Source organism: Bubalus kerabau, chromosome X (assembly GCF_029407905.1).
Source record: "Bubalus kerabau isolate K-KA32 ecotype Philippines breed swamp buffalo chromosome X, PCC_UOA_SB_1v2, whole genome shotgun sequence".
Taxonomy (NCBI): domain Eukaryota; kingdom Metazoa; phylum Chordata; class Mammalia; order Artiodactyla; family Bovidae; genus Bubalus; species Bubalus kerabau.
The window spans coordinates 164165458-164178911 of NC_073647.1; the positions used below are offsets into that span (position 1 = coordinate 164165458).

At 51.5% G+C, this 13454-nt stretch overlaps 1 protein-coding gene across 2 annotated transcripts in view; it reads right to left on the reverse strand.

The window, feature by feature from the left end:
- Positions 1–13454, reverse strand: part of CD99 (CD99 molecule (Xg blood group)) — a 31834-nt gene that overhangs the window by 15970 nt on the left and 2410 nt on the right. For both annotated transcript variants that reach the window (XM_055562888.1, XM_055562889.1), the window contains exons 2-5: positions 4397–4426; positions 2730–2768; positions 1078–1125; positions 166–234 (exon numbers count right to left, since the gene is read on the reverse strand). In XM_055562888.1, the coding sequence (XP_055418863.1) occupies positions 166–234; positions 1078–1125; positions 2730–2768; positions 4397–4426 (186 nt within the window). The remainder of the gene's footprint in view (positions 1–165; positions 235–1077; positions 1126–2729; positions 2769–4396; positions 4427–13454) is intronic.

Sequence of the window (13454 nt, forward strand, 5' to 3'; positions counted from 1 at the left end):
AAATCTTTTTGAATACTGCTTTCCAGGACTGGAAAACTGGAATTCCCTTGCACAGAGCGTTCACTGTAGGATCACACTAACTCTGGAATGACCTCCTTTCAGCTGACACAGAGGTCACCGAACTCTGAAACACATACAGGAGGCACAGGAGCCCCATGGTCTTACCAGAAGTGCCAGGCTTCTTGGGGTTTGGCTGAGGTTTTGGCTTCGGTGGGTTGGGTGACACTCGGTCTTCTGTGAAAGAGGAAAGTTGCAGTTATGAGCACTTTGAGGTCAAGAAAACAGAACATGCGTTTGCACGTGTGGGTGCTAAGTCACTCCAGTCGTGTCCAACTCTCTGCGACCCCATGGACTGGGGCCCACCAGGCTCCTCTGTCCATGGGATTCTCCAGGCAGGGATACTGGAGTGGGGTGCCACGCCCTCCTCCAGGAAATCTTCCAGACCCAGGGACCAAACCCCCGTCTCTTATGTCTGCTGCACAGGCAGGCGGGTTCTTTACCACTAAGTACCATCTGGGAAGAACTCGCATACAGATGGTTAACTGCACTGTGGGAAATGGAAGTGTGCCCTTTGTCACGGCCGGGGACACCTTGTCATGGTGGGGACACGTAAGTGCAGCCAGCTGCGGATTTCTGTCCGTCAGCATCCAGCTGTAATACTTAACTTCCGACAGCAAATAAAGCAGATGGCTGGGCCCGCTACAGAATTTGTGGGGTCCAGTGCAAAGTGAGAATGCTTTTTGCATGTCCTTGCTCAAACCGTGGTACCATTTTCAGCGGCCACACAGCATTCGTTCGACCAAGACCTACTGGGCGGGACCCCACGAACCCACGAGGCCAGCCCTGCCAAGGGTGTTTTCATTTTGTCTCATATCACCTCAGACACCATAAGAGGTCTAAATCAAAAGAAGACACGCAGACAAAAGCCAAAAGCTCAAAACCAGCAAACAACAACACCCGTTCCTTAGGCTTTTCCGGGTGCAAACTCACTTGATTTAGTTAAAAGAGAAAAAGCCTCTTGGAAATGATAAAATAACCAGGTTAGACCCACAGGAGATTAAAGACAAGACTACTTACCGTTTCCTCCACCACCGATGGCATCGTTTAAATCGAAGCCATCATTCCCTAAAGGAGAAAAAATAGTGAACACTGAAGTTCTGCGTGAAATGAAGACCAGACACGGCTTTCCATGCATATAGTATAGAGTATCAGTCTGTATCAACCGCAATACCAAACTCCTGACCGTTTTCACACCCTTCTTCTCTTCAAGGAAAAGAACAAAAGGAAAGATCAAAATCATGAAAGGTATCTATAAATCAATTATGGCCCCCATGGGCCGAGCTGGAATTCCGACTTCTGTCTGCAGACAATTCTTTCCCTGTTGACTGTCCACCCTGAAACCAGCTCTCCCAAGATGCCCGTGACTTCGGCAACGTAGACGTTATAATACAACAGCAGAAACCTGTGGCCTGATTCGGGTTCACACCCAGTGAAAAAGTGATTCGGCTGACCCAGGCATGCTCCATAAAATGATGTGACGTTTTAGAGGGTTGGAGATTTTAGAGGTGGCCTTCTCTGTCTTAAGGACTCAAGTCCCAGACACACCCAGGAGAGCTTCTGTGCCCACCCAGCACAAGGTTCGGAGCCACTGTGAGTCATAAGTAGGAAACACCATCAACGTTCCAGGGAGCTCGTGATGGTACACATTTCCGCTGTTCAACAGTGACTCAGCCAGCATGTTCTGCACGCAAAAGGCCCGGGTTCGATCTCTGGGTCGGGAAGATCCCCTGGAGAAGGCAGTGGCAACCCACTCCAGCATTCTTGCCTGGACAGTCCCACGGATGGAGGAGCCTGGCGGGCTACACAGTTCACGGGCTTGCAGAGAGTCAGACACGACGGAGCAACTAACACTTTCACCTTTTCAGGTGAGAAACCCAATAATTAAACTGAGCTATTATATATACATATATATATTAAAATAGGTGACAAGGGCTTGGTTAACTTTGGGCATTGATTGCGTGCTGGGTGGCTAACCCCCAGTGAATCTGTGCATGCGTGTGTGCGTGTGTGCACTAAGTCACTTCAGTCGTGTCCAACTCCCTGCGACCCCATGGACTGTACCCTACCAGGCTCCTCTGTCTGTGCGATTCTCCAGGCAAGAATACTGGACTGGAGTGGGTTGCCATGCCCTCCACCACGGGATCTTCCCGACCCAGGGCTCGAACCTGCGTCTCTTACGTCTCCTGCATTGGCAGGCGGGTTCTTTACCACTAGCGCCGCTTGGGAAGCCGCCCCCACACCCCAATGAATCTGATCCTTACGCAGTTCTGTCATTGGTCTGAATCTTGAGATTTTTCCAGAAAGGGTGAGTGACGTCAGGTATGGTCCTCGTGGACACTGAGATCTGACTCTGCTCACGGGTTATAAGAGGGTCCCAGCTTCTAAAATTGCTCCTCCCAAGAGATGAGTATTGAAATCCAGTAAGAGACACTCGGCATAAAGAGACGCTTCCCACGGGACCCCCAGAGCACCTCGCAAAAATGTCAGCGTCTGCTCGCTTACGGCCGCTGCTGGACGTGTGAGACATCACAGCATCGTTCAAATATTAACCAGGCCGTATCCATTGCGGGCATCTAAGCCGTCTGCATCTCCCCCAGCTCCTGACGAAAGTGGGGTGCACGACAACTTCTGTGCTGTGTTTTTGGACGCTGAGCACCTCTGCTTCTTACCGGGTGCCGGTTTTGGTGGAAGAGTGGGTTTCTTGTCATCTGTGAAAGAGAAAAGACATTTCAGTCAGAAATCTGGCGGCTGGGAAACACACTCAGCCCTCCACGCACTCCTGTTTCCTTAAAAAGAGTCAGAGAGGGGGGTCTTCCCTTGGTGGCTCCAGGGGTTAAGGATCCCCTTGCTAACAGATTCAACCCCTGATCCGGGAAGATCCCACAAGGCAAGTAAGCCCACGCTCCCACAACTCTTGAATCAATTCAAGATCCAACTCTTGAATTCTGCGTGGCCTAGAGCCCCTCCTCTGCAACAAGCGGAGCTTCCACAATGAGAAGCCCATGTACCCCAATGAGAGTAACCCCCGCTCACCAAAACTAGAGAAAGTCCACGCTCAGCCACAAAGACCCAGAGGAGCCAAAGAAATACATTTAAGAGAAGAAAAAAAAAAAGAGTCAGAAAATGTCTGAAGCATCATGTTTTCCAGACAGCTCAGCCAGCAGCCAAGGAGTAAAAGAGGAAGCCCGGAGAACAGCTGTTTAGCAGCAGGACACGGGGCAGAGCTTGGGGCCTTTGCAGGAGCAGGGGAGCAGTGGACCCCTGGCTAAAAGGCTATTCGGGTTTCTTAGGCGGAGCAACCTTTTGGCCACCTGGGACTCCCACCGACGCTGACCCTCTGGGCACCAAGGCAGAGTGGGGCTGAGATCATCTGGACCACGGACACCTCCAGGGCATCTCTTCCCAGCAGCCAAGCAGAAGAAGTCTTCCACTGTCAAGAATAAGACTATCCCCCCCACCCACAATCGTTGGCTTTTGGGAACGCTGCTGCTCTCGTGGGTTTCACTGAGGCCTCCGCATCGGACCCCAGGAGTTAAAAAAAGATGTCCTGCGATGGATCCTGGGCCCCCAAATTCAACGGGAGCCTCAGAATTTGACCTTCTTTACAAACAGGGTCTTTGCAAGTAACGTTGGTGTGGGGGCTGGTCACAGTGCATCAGCACAGACCCTTATAGACGAGGGCCCTTATGAGAAGGAGACTGGGAGACAGAGAGGCGCTGACGCCGAGTGGCAGTGTTAAAGGAGACAGGGAGATTGGGGAGATGCAGCCACAGGATGACAGATGGAGTCAGTGTGACCCTGGGGGAGCAGCCCACGGGGGAGCAGCCCACGGGAGACTAGCTCACAAAAGTCCAGTCCACAAGGGACCAGGCCATGGGAAACCACCAGGGCAGACCAGCCTATAGGAGACCAGTTGATGGGAAATCAGCCCATGAGAAATCATCCCACAGAGGACCAGCCCCCAGGAAACCAGCCCACAAGGGACAAGCCCAAGGGAGACCAGCCCACAGGGAACCAGTCCATGGAAAACCAGCCCACGAGGGACCAGTCCACAGTCCACAGGGAATCAGCCCATGAGAGATCAGTCCACAGGAAATCAGCTCACCAAAGATCAGCCCACAGGGGACCACCCACTTCTCCAAGCGCCTGGCAATCCTGTGTGGCCTCCTGACCTCCACGGAGTATGGAAGTTATTGCACCAAAAAAAGGATTAACATATCCCGATGAGAGCATCTCCATTTTCCTCAACAAATGTGAGTCTGATGATCGCCATTAAGACGTGTTTCAAAAGATTTACTATGTTCCAAGTCTATAAAATGCTTGCAATCTTACTTACCATCAAGGGCGTGTGATAAATCGAAATCATCTGAAAAAAAAAAAAGAGTCCAGTTAGTTACTAAAAATTAAATTGGGAATTTAAGAAAACAATAAAGAAAGGGGCATGGTTTTGGAAGGTGGATCACGTGTTGTGTTCTCGTTTGCAATATTCACCCTCTAGCCTAAAAGTAAGAACATGGCAGCTTGTGCTTTAGACTGTCGACGATCTCAGTGTTTAGCAACAACTAAACTAGCAGGAAACCAGGATAATTCTGCACGTGAGTTATTCTAAAAAAAGCAGGTCTTTCGAAATCGACAAGGAACAACTTCCAGCACTGAGCTGGGTACCCATTCCCTTCTCCAGGGGCTTCTTCACGCCCCAGGGATCCAACTCGCTTCTCCTGCGTTGGCAGGTGGCTTCTTCACCGTCTGAGTTACCGGAGAAGCCCAGTTTCCAACACACGACGGAGAAAACGTGGAGAGGAAAACCCTTCGAATAGCAACCTATCCATAACTAAACAACCAAAACGTACTTCCTGTAGAAACACCAGGCGATCCAGAAAAGGGGAACTTTTCCTTTTCTTTGTTAACTGCTGCCGAGAAGGCGGAAACTGCCTTTATTCCACGGTTCTTCCATCCAGTTGCTGACTGCTTTATTGAAACAATGTCAATACTATTTCTGTTCCCAATTAATGATGAATTGAAGAAAAGCAAAGGGAATTCTGCTGAGTGTCCGGTCAGCAGAAAGGAGAATGGTGGCCGACTGAAGGATCACTGTTCCGCTCAGTCCAGTCGCTCAGTCGTGTCCGACTCTTTGCGGCCCCATGGACCCCAGCCTGCCAGGCCTCCCTGTGCATCACCAACTCCCGGAGTTTACCCAAACTCATGTCCATCGCGTCGGTGACGCCATCCAACCATCTCATCCTCTGTCGTCCCCTTCTCCTCCTGCCTTCAATCTTTCCCAGCATCAGGGTCTTTGCAAATGTGCACGAATCAAAGATGACACGCACCGCCCCCCCCCAACCTCAGGAAGTGCCGGGCATCTAACAAGCTGCCTTCATCCCCGGGAAGCTCCAGACGGTCACAATACGTTCCGTCCTGCGGAATGTCACACAGAAAGACTAGAACCCCCTCCCTCTCTTGTGTGTATGTGGACAGGCGTGCAGCTGTGTGTGTTGAGTGACTGAGTGTGTGTGTGTGTGTGTGTGTGTGTGTGTGTGTATGAGTGTCTGTGCCCATTTACAGAGTACCTTGGGCTTCCCTGGTAAAGAATCTGCCTGCAATGCAGGAGACCTGGGTTCCATCCCTGTATCAGGAAGAGGGCATGGCAACACTCCAGTGTTCTTGCCTGGAGAATCCCACGGACAGAGGAGCCTGGCGGGACTACAGTCCATGGGGTCGCAAAGAGTCAGACACGACTGAGCGACTTTCACTCACTTGGGACCCACGGGGCTTGGTGTGTAGGTGTGTGGTTTGGGCTGTTTGCATGTGTGTATGCATATAGGTATGTATGCTTGCTTTATGTGTGTGCCCAAGTGTGTGTCTAAGTGCAGTGTGCATGTGTGGATGTGTGGTGTGTGTACAGGCGGGGTTTCCTATGCCGATGTATGCAGTTTGGTGTGTGCCCACGTGTAAGTGTCGAGTTTGGGGCAGCATGTCTCTGTGTGTGATTTTTCTTCCCAGAAGAACAGGCAGGCAGATACTATTTTTAAAAAAAGAACGCAATAATGCCATTTGCGGCAACATGGGTGGACCTGGAGACGATTATACTCAGTGAGGTCAGTCAGACAGAGAAAGCCAGATATCATGTATCACAGACGTGTAGAATGTAAAAAAATATTATACCAGTGAGGCTATTTATAAAACCAAAACAGGTTCAGAGACACAGAGAAGAAACTTGTGGTTCCCGAAAGGCAGAAGTGGTGATGGGGCAATGAATAAGCAGTTCAAGACTCAGACGCACACACTCCTATATCTGGGGCTTGCCAGGCGGCTCGGACGGTAAAGAACCCGCCTGCCAACGTAGGCGACGCAGGCTCGATCCCTGGGTCGGGAAGACCCCCCTGGAGGAGGGCAGGGCGACCCACTCCAGTGTTCCTGCCTGGAGAATCCCACGGATAGAGGAGCCTGGCAGGGTTACAATCCACGGGGTCGCAGAGAGCAGGACACGACTGAGCGACGGATGCATATGTGTGCATATGTGTGCTCTGCAGGTACGCGCTCACGGGTGCGTATACGTGTGTGTCTGCACTTGCGCGTAAATATGTATTGAACAAGTGCTGTGTGTGTGTGTGTGAATACGTATTGAACCAGTGCACACGCCTTCTGTCTGAGCGGGTGTGCACACACTGCCTCCCTGCTTAGTGGTCCTCACTGCAGACTCTGGTACCTGCCCAGCCGGGATGGTTCTCTACCCATCACCTGGGCGGCGTCTCCACACTGACCAGACGCCCGCTCTCCCCAGAGGCTGCCTCCTGTGTCCCCACCCCGACTTTGAGAAGCTGACGGGTCCCCTGAGTGCCTCCCACCTAGGCGGGGAGTTGGGGGGGTGCCCACACACGACCCACCCTCAGCCCACCTCAGAGGTCGTGGAGGCGGGGCGGACTGTCCACACGGCCAGAAGCTGAGTGCCCAGTGCAGACCTCGGAGGCAGAAACCTTCAAGGCGGTTCGCTCGCTGCAGAGCGTGGCAGGACCCCGGCCCCTGGGCCGGAAGCCCTCGGCGCGTCTGTGGTTTCCAGGCGGTGCCCCCTCAAGCCTCCAGATGTGCTGGAGGAGGGGACGGGGGGGCACCCCGTGACTCAGATGGGGCAAGGCGGGCCCCAGAGGGGACACAGGCCATGAATCATCACCCAGCATCCTCCCCATCGCTCTCGGCCAGCTGGTCTCCTTCCTTCCGTCATCCCATCCTCCCGAGACCCCGGGCGTCCCCAAGGCCTGCGCGCTGGGCTCCTCGTGGGGGGCACCGTCTGGGGCTTCACCTGCTGCAGAAACCACGAGTCCATGCCCCTAATAACCACCGAGCCTCCGGGTGCCCAGCACCAAGCTCAAGGCCATGGTCCAGCTTCCCTGGAGTCCCACCAGGGTGATACTTGGACACGCCCCAACGGGAGGACGGGAAGACCAAAACACCGAGTCACAGCAATGATCCGTCTCCCCGTGGGCGCGGGACACCGAACCACCTCCACGGCGGCATCTCCTGGCTGTCCGAGGGACCCCTCTCAGAAAGCCCTTCTCCAGCACCACAGCGGGCAAGCATTCCTTCTCCGGCGCTCAGCCCTCTTTCTGCACGGTGTAGACACCTCAGGCGTGATTACAATGGATTAGATCCATCAGTGGTTACAGAGGTGAAGCGTAAGCTGGAGAGAAGTTTTGGGGGGGCAGGTGAGATCTCGGGGGAAGCCAGCATCAGCCTTCACAGAGGCGGACAGGAAAGCTTGCTTCCTGCAGCCGGACAGAGTGCGTAGTCCACACCCCAGGTGACACTCACCTTCTTCTCCAGCCCTGAGTCCCCTTATCTTGTAGGAATGCAGAGATGACAACCCATGGCCTGGTGATAAGCTTATAAGGAGTCTGGCTGGTCTATTCACCTTATGTATAATCTATGTATCATTTACGTGTGATCATTCATCTAAGATCTATCCCCTGCAAAAGGGAAAGGCTTACCCACTCCCAGGATTCTGGCCTGGGGAGTTCCTTGGACTGTAAAGTCCATGGGGGTCGCAAAGAGGCGGACACGACTGAGTGACTTTCACTTTCAAGATCTCAGTTCAGTTCTTTGCGACCCCATGGACTGCAGCACGCCAGGCCTCCCTGTCCATCACCAACTCCCGGAGTTTACTCAAACTCATGTCCATTGAGTCGGTGATGCCATCCAACCATCTCATCCTCTGTCATCCCCTTCTCCTCCTGCCCCCAACCCCTCCCAGCATCAGAGTCTTTTCCAATGAGTCAACTCTTTGCATGAGGTGGCCAAAGTACTGGAGTTTCAGCTTTAGCATCAGTCCTTCCAAAAAAGACCCAGGGCTGATCTCCTTTAGAATGGACTGGTTGGATCTCCTTGCAGTCCAAGGGACTCTCAAGAGTCTTCTCCAACACCACAGTTCAAAAGCATCAATTCTTCGGCGATCAGCTTTCTCTATAGTCCAACTCTCACATCCATACATGAGTACTGGAAAAACCTCAAGATCTGTCTATCTATATTCATCCATCCATCCAACTGTCCAATCGTTATATCCATCCATCTAACTGCACAATCATTCCATCTACTGGCCTTATCTATTATCTATCATGTGTCTAGCTAGGCATGCATCCTGTCCATCATCTATAAATCGATAACCCATCATCCATCCATCAATCATCAATCCCATCTACCAAGGGCTGGCTCAGTTCAGCCAGGCCCTGAGTTCTGTACTAAGTTGCTTTAGTCGTGTCCAACTTTTTGTGACCCCGTGGACTGTAGCCCGCCAGGCTCCTCTGTCAATGGGGAGTCTCCAGGCAAGAAGACTGGATTGGGTTGCCACGCCCTCCTCCAGGGGATCTTCCTGGCCCAGGGATGGAACCCCGGTCTCCCGCATTGCAGGCAGATTCTTTACCAGCTGAGCCACCAGGGAAGCCCCAATCAGGCCAGTGGTCCTTAACTCAGTCCTCAGCACAGTGGCAGGGGTGGGGTGGGGTTGGGGCTGCCCTCATGGGTCAGGCAAGCGCCCCATCCCCGTGACCTCACCCCCTCTGACCCTCCCGCCCACTCTCAGACTCACCCAGGTCCTTTCTCTTCCTCCTACACCGTGTGACCCCTTGTTCGAGCACTGAAGCCTTCACCTCCCTGGCTCCCTTTGTCCAGCAAGGCTTCATTCTGTGCCCAAGATGAGGGCATCTTGATCCTCCATGGAGCACTGACCTCTAAGACAAGATAGCCGGCCACAGCAGATGGTGACGGGCAACACTGGAATTCTCGACCTGCAGAGAGAAATCTGCACACCTCCCCACCCGCCCCAGAGGCAGCAGCATCTGCTTGCTGTCTGTCTATCCCTGATGCGGTTCACCGCGCCCTTGCGGTCACACCACCACGAGGCTTCTGGTCGGTTTGCAAAGGGGCAGAGCGCGATCAGACAAGGCTGGGGGTGGGGTGGGGGTGTGGGGTGTGGGTGGTGGGTGGGAGAAGCGGAGGGACGCTGAGAAAAAGAAGTGGTCACAATGTTCTGGCTACACGGTCTGGGGATGACTAATACCTTCCAAGCTCTGGAATGCAACCCTCCTGACTTTAGCCGCGTGCTCAAGGAAGGGCGGTGAACAAGCGGAATTCACCCTAACTCTCTGCAGACACTGGAAAATCAGTGATTGACATATGTGTGTTCCTCCTGGCGGATTCTTCATCGTTCTGGGTCGGGTTTTTTTGTAGGTCTTTCCTCCCTCCTGTGGGTACTGCCCTACGGAAGTCCCTTTAGTATTTGCTGGAAAGCTGGTTTGGTGGTGTTAAACTCTCTTTAATGTCTGCTTATCTGTAAACCTTTTGATTTCCCCGTCAACGTTGAATGAGATCCTTGCCAGGTAATCTTGGTTGTAGATTAGTTTTTTTTTTTTTTTTTTTTTCAGTACTTTAAAGATATCCTGCCATTCCCTTCTGGCCTGCAGAGTTTCTGCTGAAAGATTAGCTGTTAGACAAACTCAGAGGTGGGATTCAAGAGTCAGGGGACATGTATGTGTGTGCGTGCCAAGTCGTGTCCGAATCTTTGCGACCTCACTGGACTGTAGCCCGCCAGGCTCCTCTGTCCATGGGATTCTGCAGGCTAGGATACTGGAGTGGGTTGCCATGCCCTCCTCCAGGGGATCTTCCCCACCCAGGTACTGAACCCAGGTCTCTTAACGTTTGGCAGGTGGGTTTTTTTTTGTTTTTGTTTTTCTTTTTCTTACCACTAGCAACACCTGGGGAATCCCAGACATCTGTACCCTTATGGGGACGACAGAGGATGAGATGGTTGGATGGCATCACTGATTCAATGGACATGAGTTTGGGTGAACTCCGGGAGCTGGTGATGGACAGGGAGGCCTGGCGTGCTGCAGTGCATGGGGTCGCAAAGAGTCGGACACGAATGAGCGACTGAACTGAAGTGATGGTTAATTCATGTCGCTGCATGACAGAAATCAAGCCAATATTGTAAAGCAATCATCAATTAAAAATATATTTTTTTAAGTAATCTTTTTTTCCTCTCAAAAGCACCCTAAGGAGTCATTACTCGACTCTTTGAAAAGTCGCTGACGTCCTAACTGGCTCTTCTGGAAAATAAAGAGATTCTATCAAACACTTTCACAGGCAGAACGCAGAGCGAAAAGAACAGAGGCTTCAGACTGGCAAACGCATGTCAAAGTCCCCAGCCTGCGACCCTCAGGAACAAAGAGGTTTCACTATGAAGCCAGGTCCACCCAGAGGCATGAATCGGCCTGAAACCACACCGGGGCTTACTTAGCAACGCGTGGGCAGAAGCAAGCTGATGTTTGCTCCTCTGACTTGTTTGATGATTTTCTTCTTTGATTGCACTCAACTCACGGCACGTCGGAGGTCTCGAACCCCCCGCCCCACCACCCCATGGAGAAACACTGGGGAATAAAAAAAAAAAAAGAACTTTTTGGTTTCCTGTTTACGGGACTTTAAAAAAAATAATGAGTTAGCGAAATGGTGGGGGCACCGAGTCATTCTAAGACAAAGCTGAAACTCACACACCCATACGGCAACTCCCAAAACTGTTATACGAACTCGGCAAAGAATAAGAACAGGAAATTAAAAAAAAAAACAACAAAAGGAACTGCTGTTTCCCTGCATGAAGAGATAAAACTGCAACTGTGAAAGGCACGGGCAGACCTGGTTTTCCTGTGTTTTCCTTTACACCTATTTATTTATTTTAACAAATCAAGGGTTTGGGGCAATCCCGCTCCAACCCCACCAAATTTACAGGCTCTATTTTCACTATAACTTGGGCTCACTTCCTGTCTGTGTCTCATATTTTGGCGATTCCTGCGACCTTTCAAACTTTTTCATTATGATTATATGTGCAGTCATGTCACCTGCTCCCAACCCTTCATAGAAAATAGATGGGGAAACAATGGAAAGAGTGAGAGACTTTATCTTGGGGGGGGGGGGGCTCCAAAATCACAGCAGACGGTGACTGCAGCCATGAAATTAAGAGACGCTTGCTTCTTGGAAGAAAAGCTATGACCCACCTAGACAGCATATTAAAAAGCAGAGACATTACTTTGTCAACAAAGCTCCGTCTAGTCAAGGCTATGGTTTTTCCAGTGGTCGTGTATGGATGTGAGAGTTGGACCATAAAGAAGGCTGAGCACCAAAGAATTGATGCTTTGGAACTGTGGTGTTGGAGAAGACTCTTGAGAGTCCCTTGGACTGCAAGGAGATCCAACCAGTCCATCCCAAAGGAGATCAGCCCTGGGTGTTCAATGGAAGGACTGATGCTGAAGCTGGAACTCCAATACTTTGGCCACCTCATGCGAAGAGTTGACTCATTGGAAAAGACCCTGATGCTCGGAGGGATTGGGGCAGGAGGAGAAGGGGACAACAGAGGATGAGATGGTTGGATGGCATCACCCACTCAATGGACATGAGCTTGAGCAAGCTCCGGGAGTTGGCGATGGACAGGGAGGCCTGGGGTGCCACGCTCCATGGGGTCGCAGCGAGTCAGACACAACACACCATTTGCGTGTCCTGTACAACCAGGCCATTCTCCCAGGAGGACACGAGCATAAAAAACTACTCACAACTGTTGAGTGTGTAGAAGTGTGTGTGTGTGTGTGTCTTTGTCCCATATGGTTGTAAGGGTGATTATAAATTAGGACTTGGACTTCCTTGGTGGTCCAGTGGTTAAGAATCCACCTGCCAATGCAGGAGAACAGAGGTTCGATGCCCGGTCCGGGAAGATCCGAAATGCATCAGAGCAACCAAGTTCAGGCACTGCAGCTACCGAGCCTGGACTCCAGGGGCCGGGAGCCGCAGTCCGGGAAGCCCCATGCCCAGACCCACTGCTCTGCAACTGGAGAGTAACCCACACTCGCCACATCAAGAGACAGACCCTTTGCAAGAGTGCTCAGTCCTGTCTGACTCTTGGCGACCCTGTGGACTGCAGCCCCCCAGGCTTCTCTGTCCATGGGATTCTCCAGGCAAGAAGACTGGAGTGGGTTGCCACGCCCTTCTCCAGGGGATCTTCCCGACCCAGGGATCGAACCCAGGTCTCTTGCGTCTCTTGCACTGGTAGGTGGATTCTTTACAGCTGAGCCATCGGGGAAGTCTAACAAAGACCCAGTGCAGCCAAAAAGAAAATTAAAAAAACAAAATCCACAAAAGCTCTGTTGGAAACAGGTATAGACGTCTCTTCCCTCACTCTTTTCATTATGATTACACAGGAAGTCATGGCATCCGGTCCCAACCCTTCCCAGCAAACAGATGGGGAAAAATGGAAACAGCGACAGACTTCATTTTCTTGGGCTCCAAAATCACGGCGGACGGTGACTGCAGCCATGAAATTAAGAGACACTCGCTCCTGGGAAGAAAAGCTATGACCAACTTAGACATTGTACTGAAAAGCAGAGACGTTACTTTGCCAACAAAGGTCTGTCTAGTCAAGGCCAAAGTCCTTTCTCTGCCCTTTTCAAAGGTGGGTAAATATTTTGCATGGCTAAAGGAACCTGTTTTGACAACCTGTACAGAAGGGATGACATTCACTTAGCTGCTTTTACTTTATATATATATATATATATATTTTTTTTTTTTTTTTTAATTTGGCCACACCAGGTGCTTGCTGGGGCTCCCCTGGTGACTCAGAGGGTAAAGACTTTGCCTGCAGTTCAGGAGACCCGGGTTTGATCCCTGGGTCTTCTTTGCAGCATGCGGAAATAATTCCCCGACTAGGAATCTAAACCAAGCCCTCTGTATTGGCAGCTCAAAGTCTTAGCCACTGGGCCACCAAGGAAGTCCATGAAGGGTTAGTTGCTCAGTCGTGTCTGACTCTTCTGTGACCCCATAAACTGTAGCCCTCCAGGCTCCTCCATCCATGGGACTCCCCAGGCAAG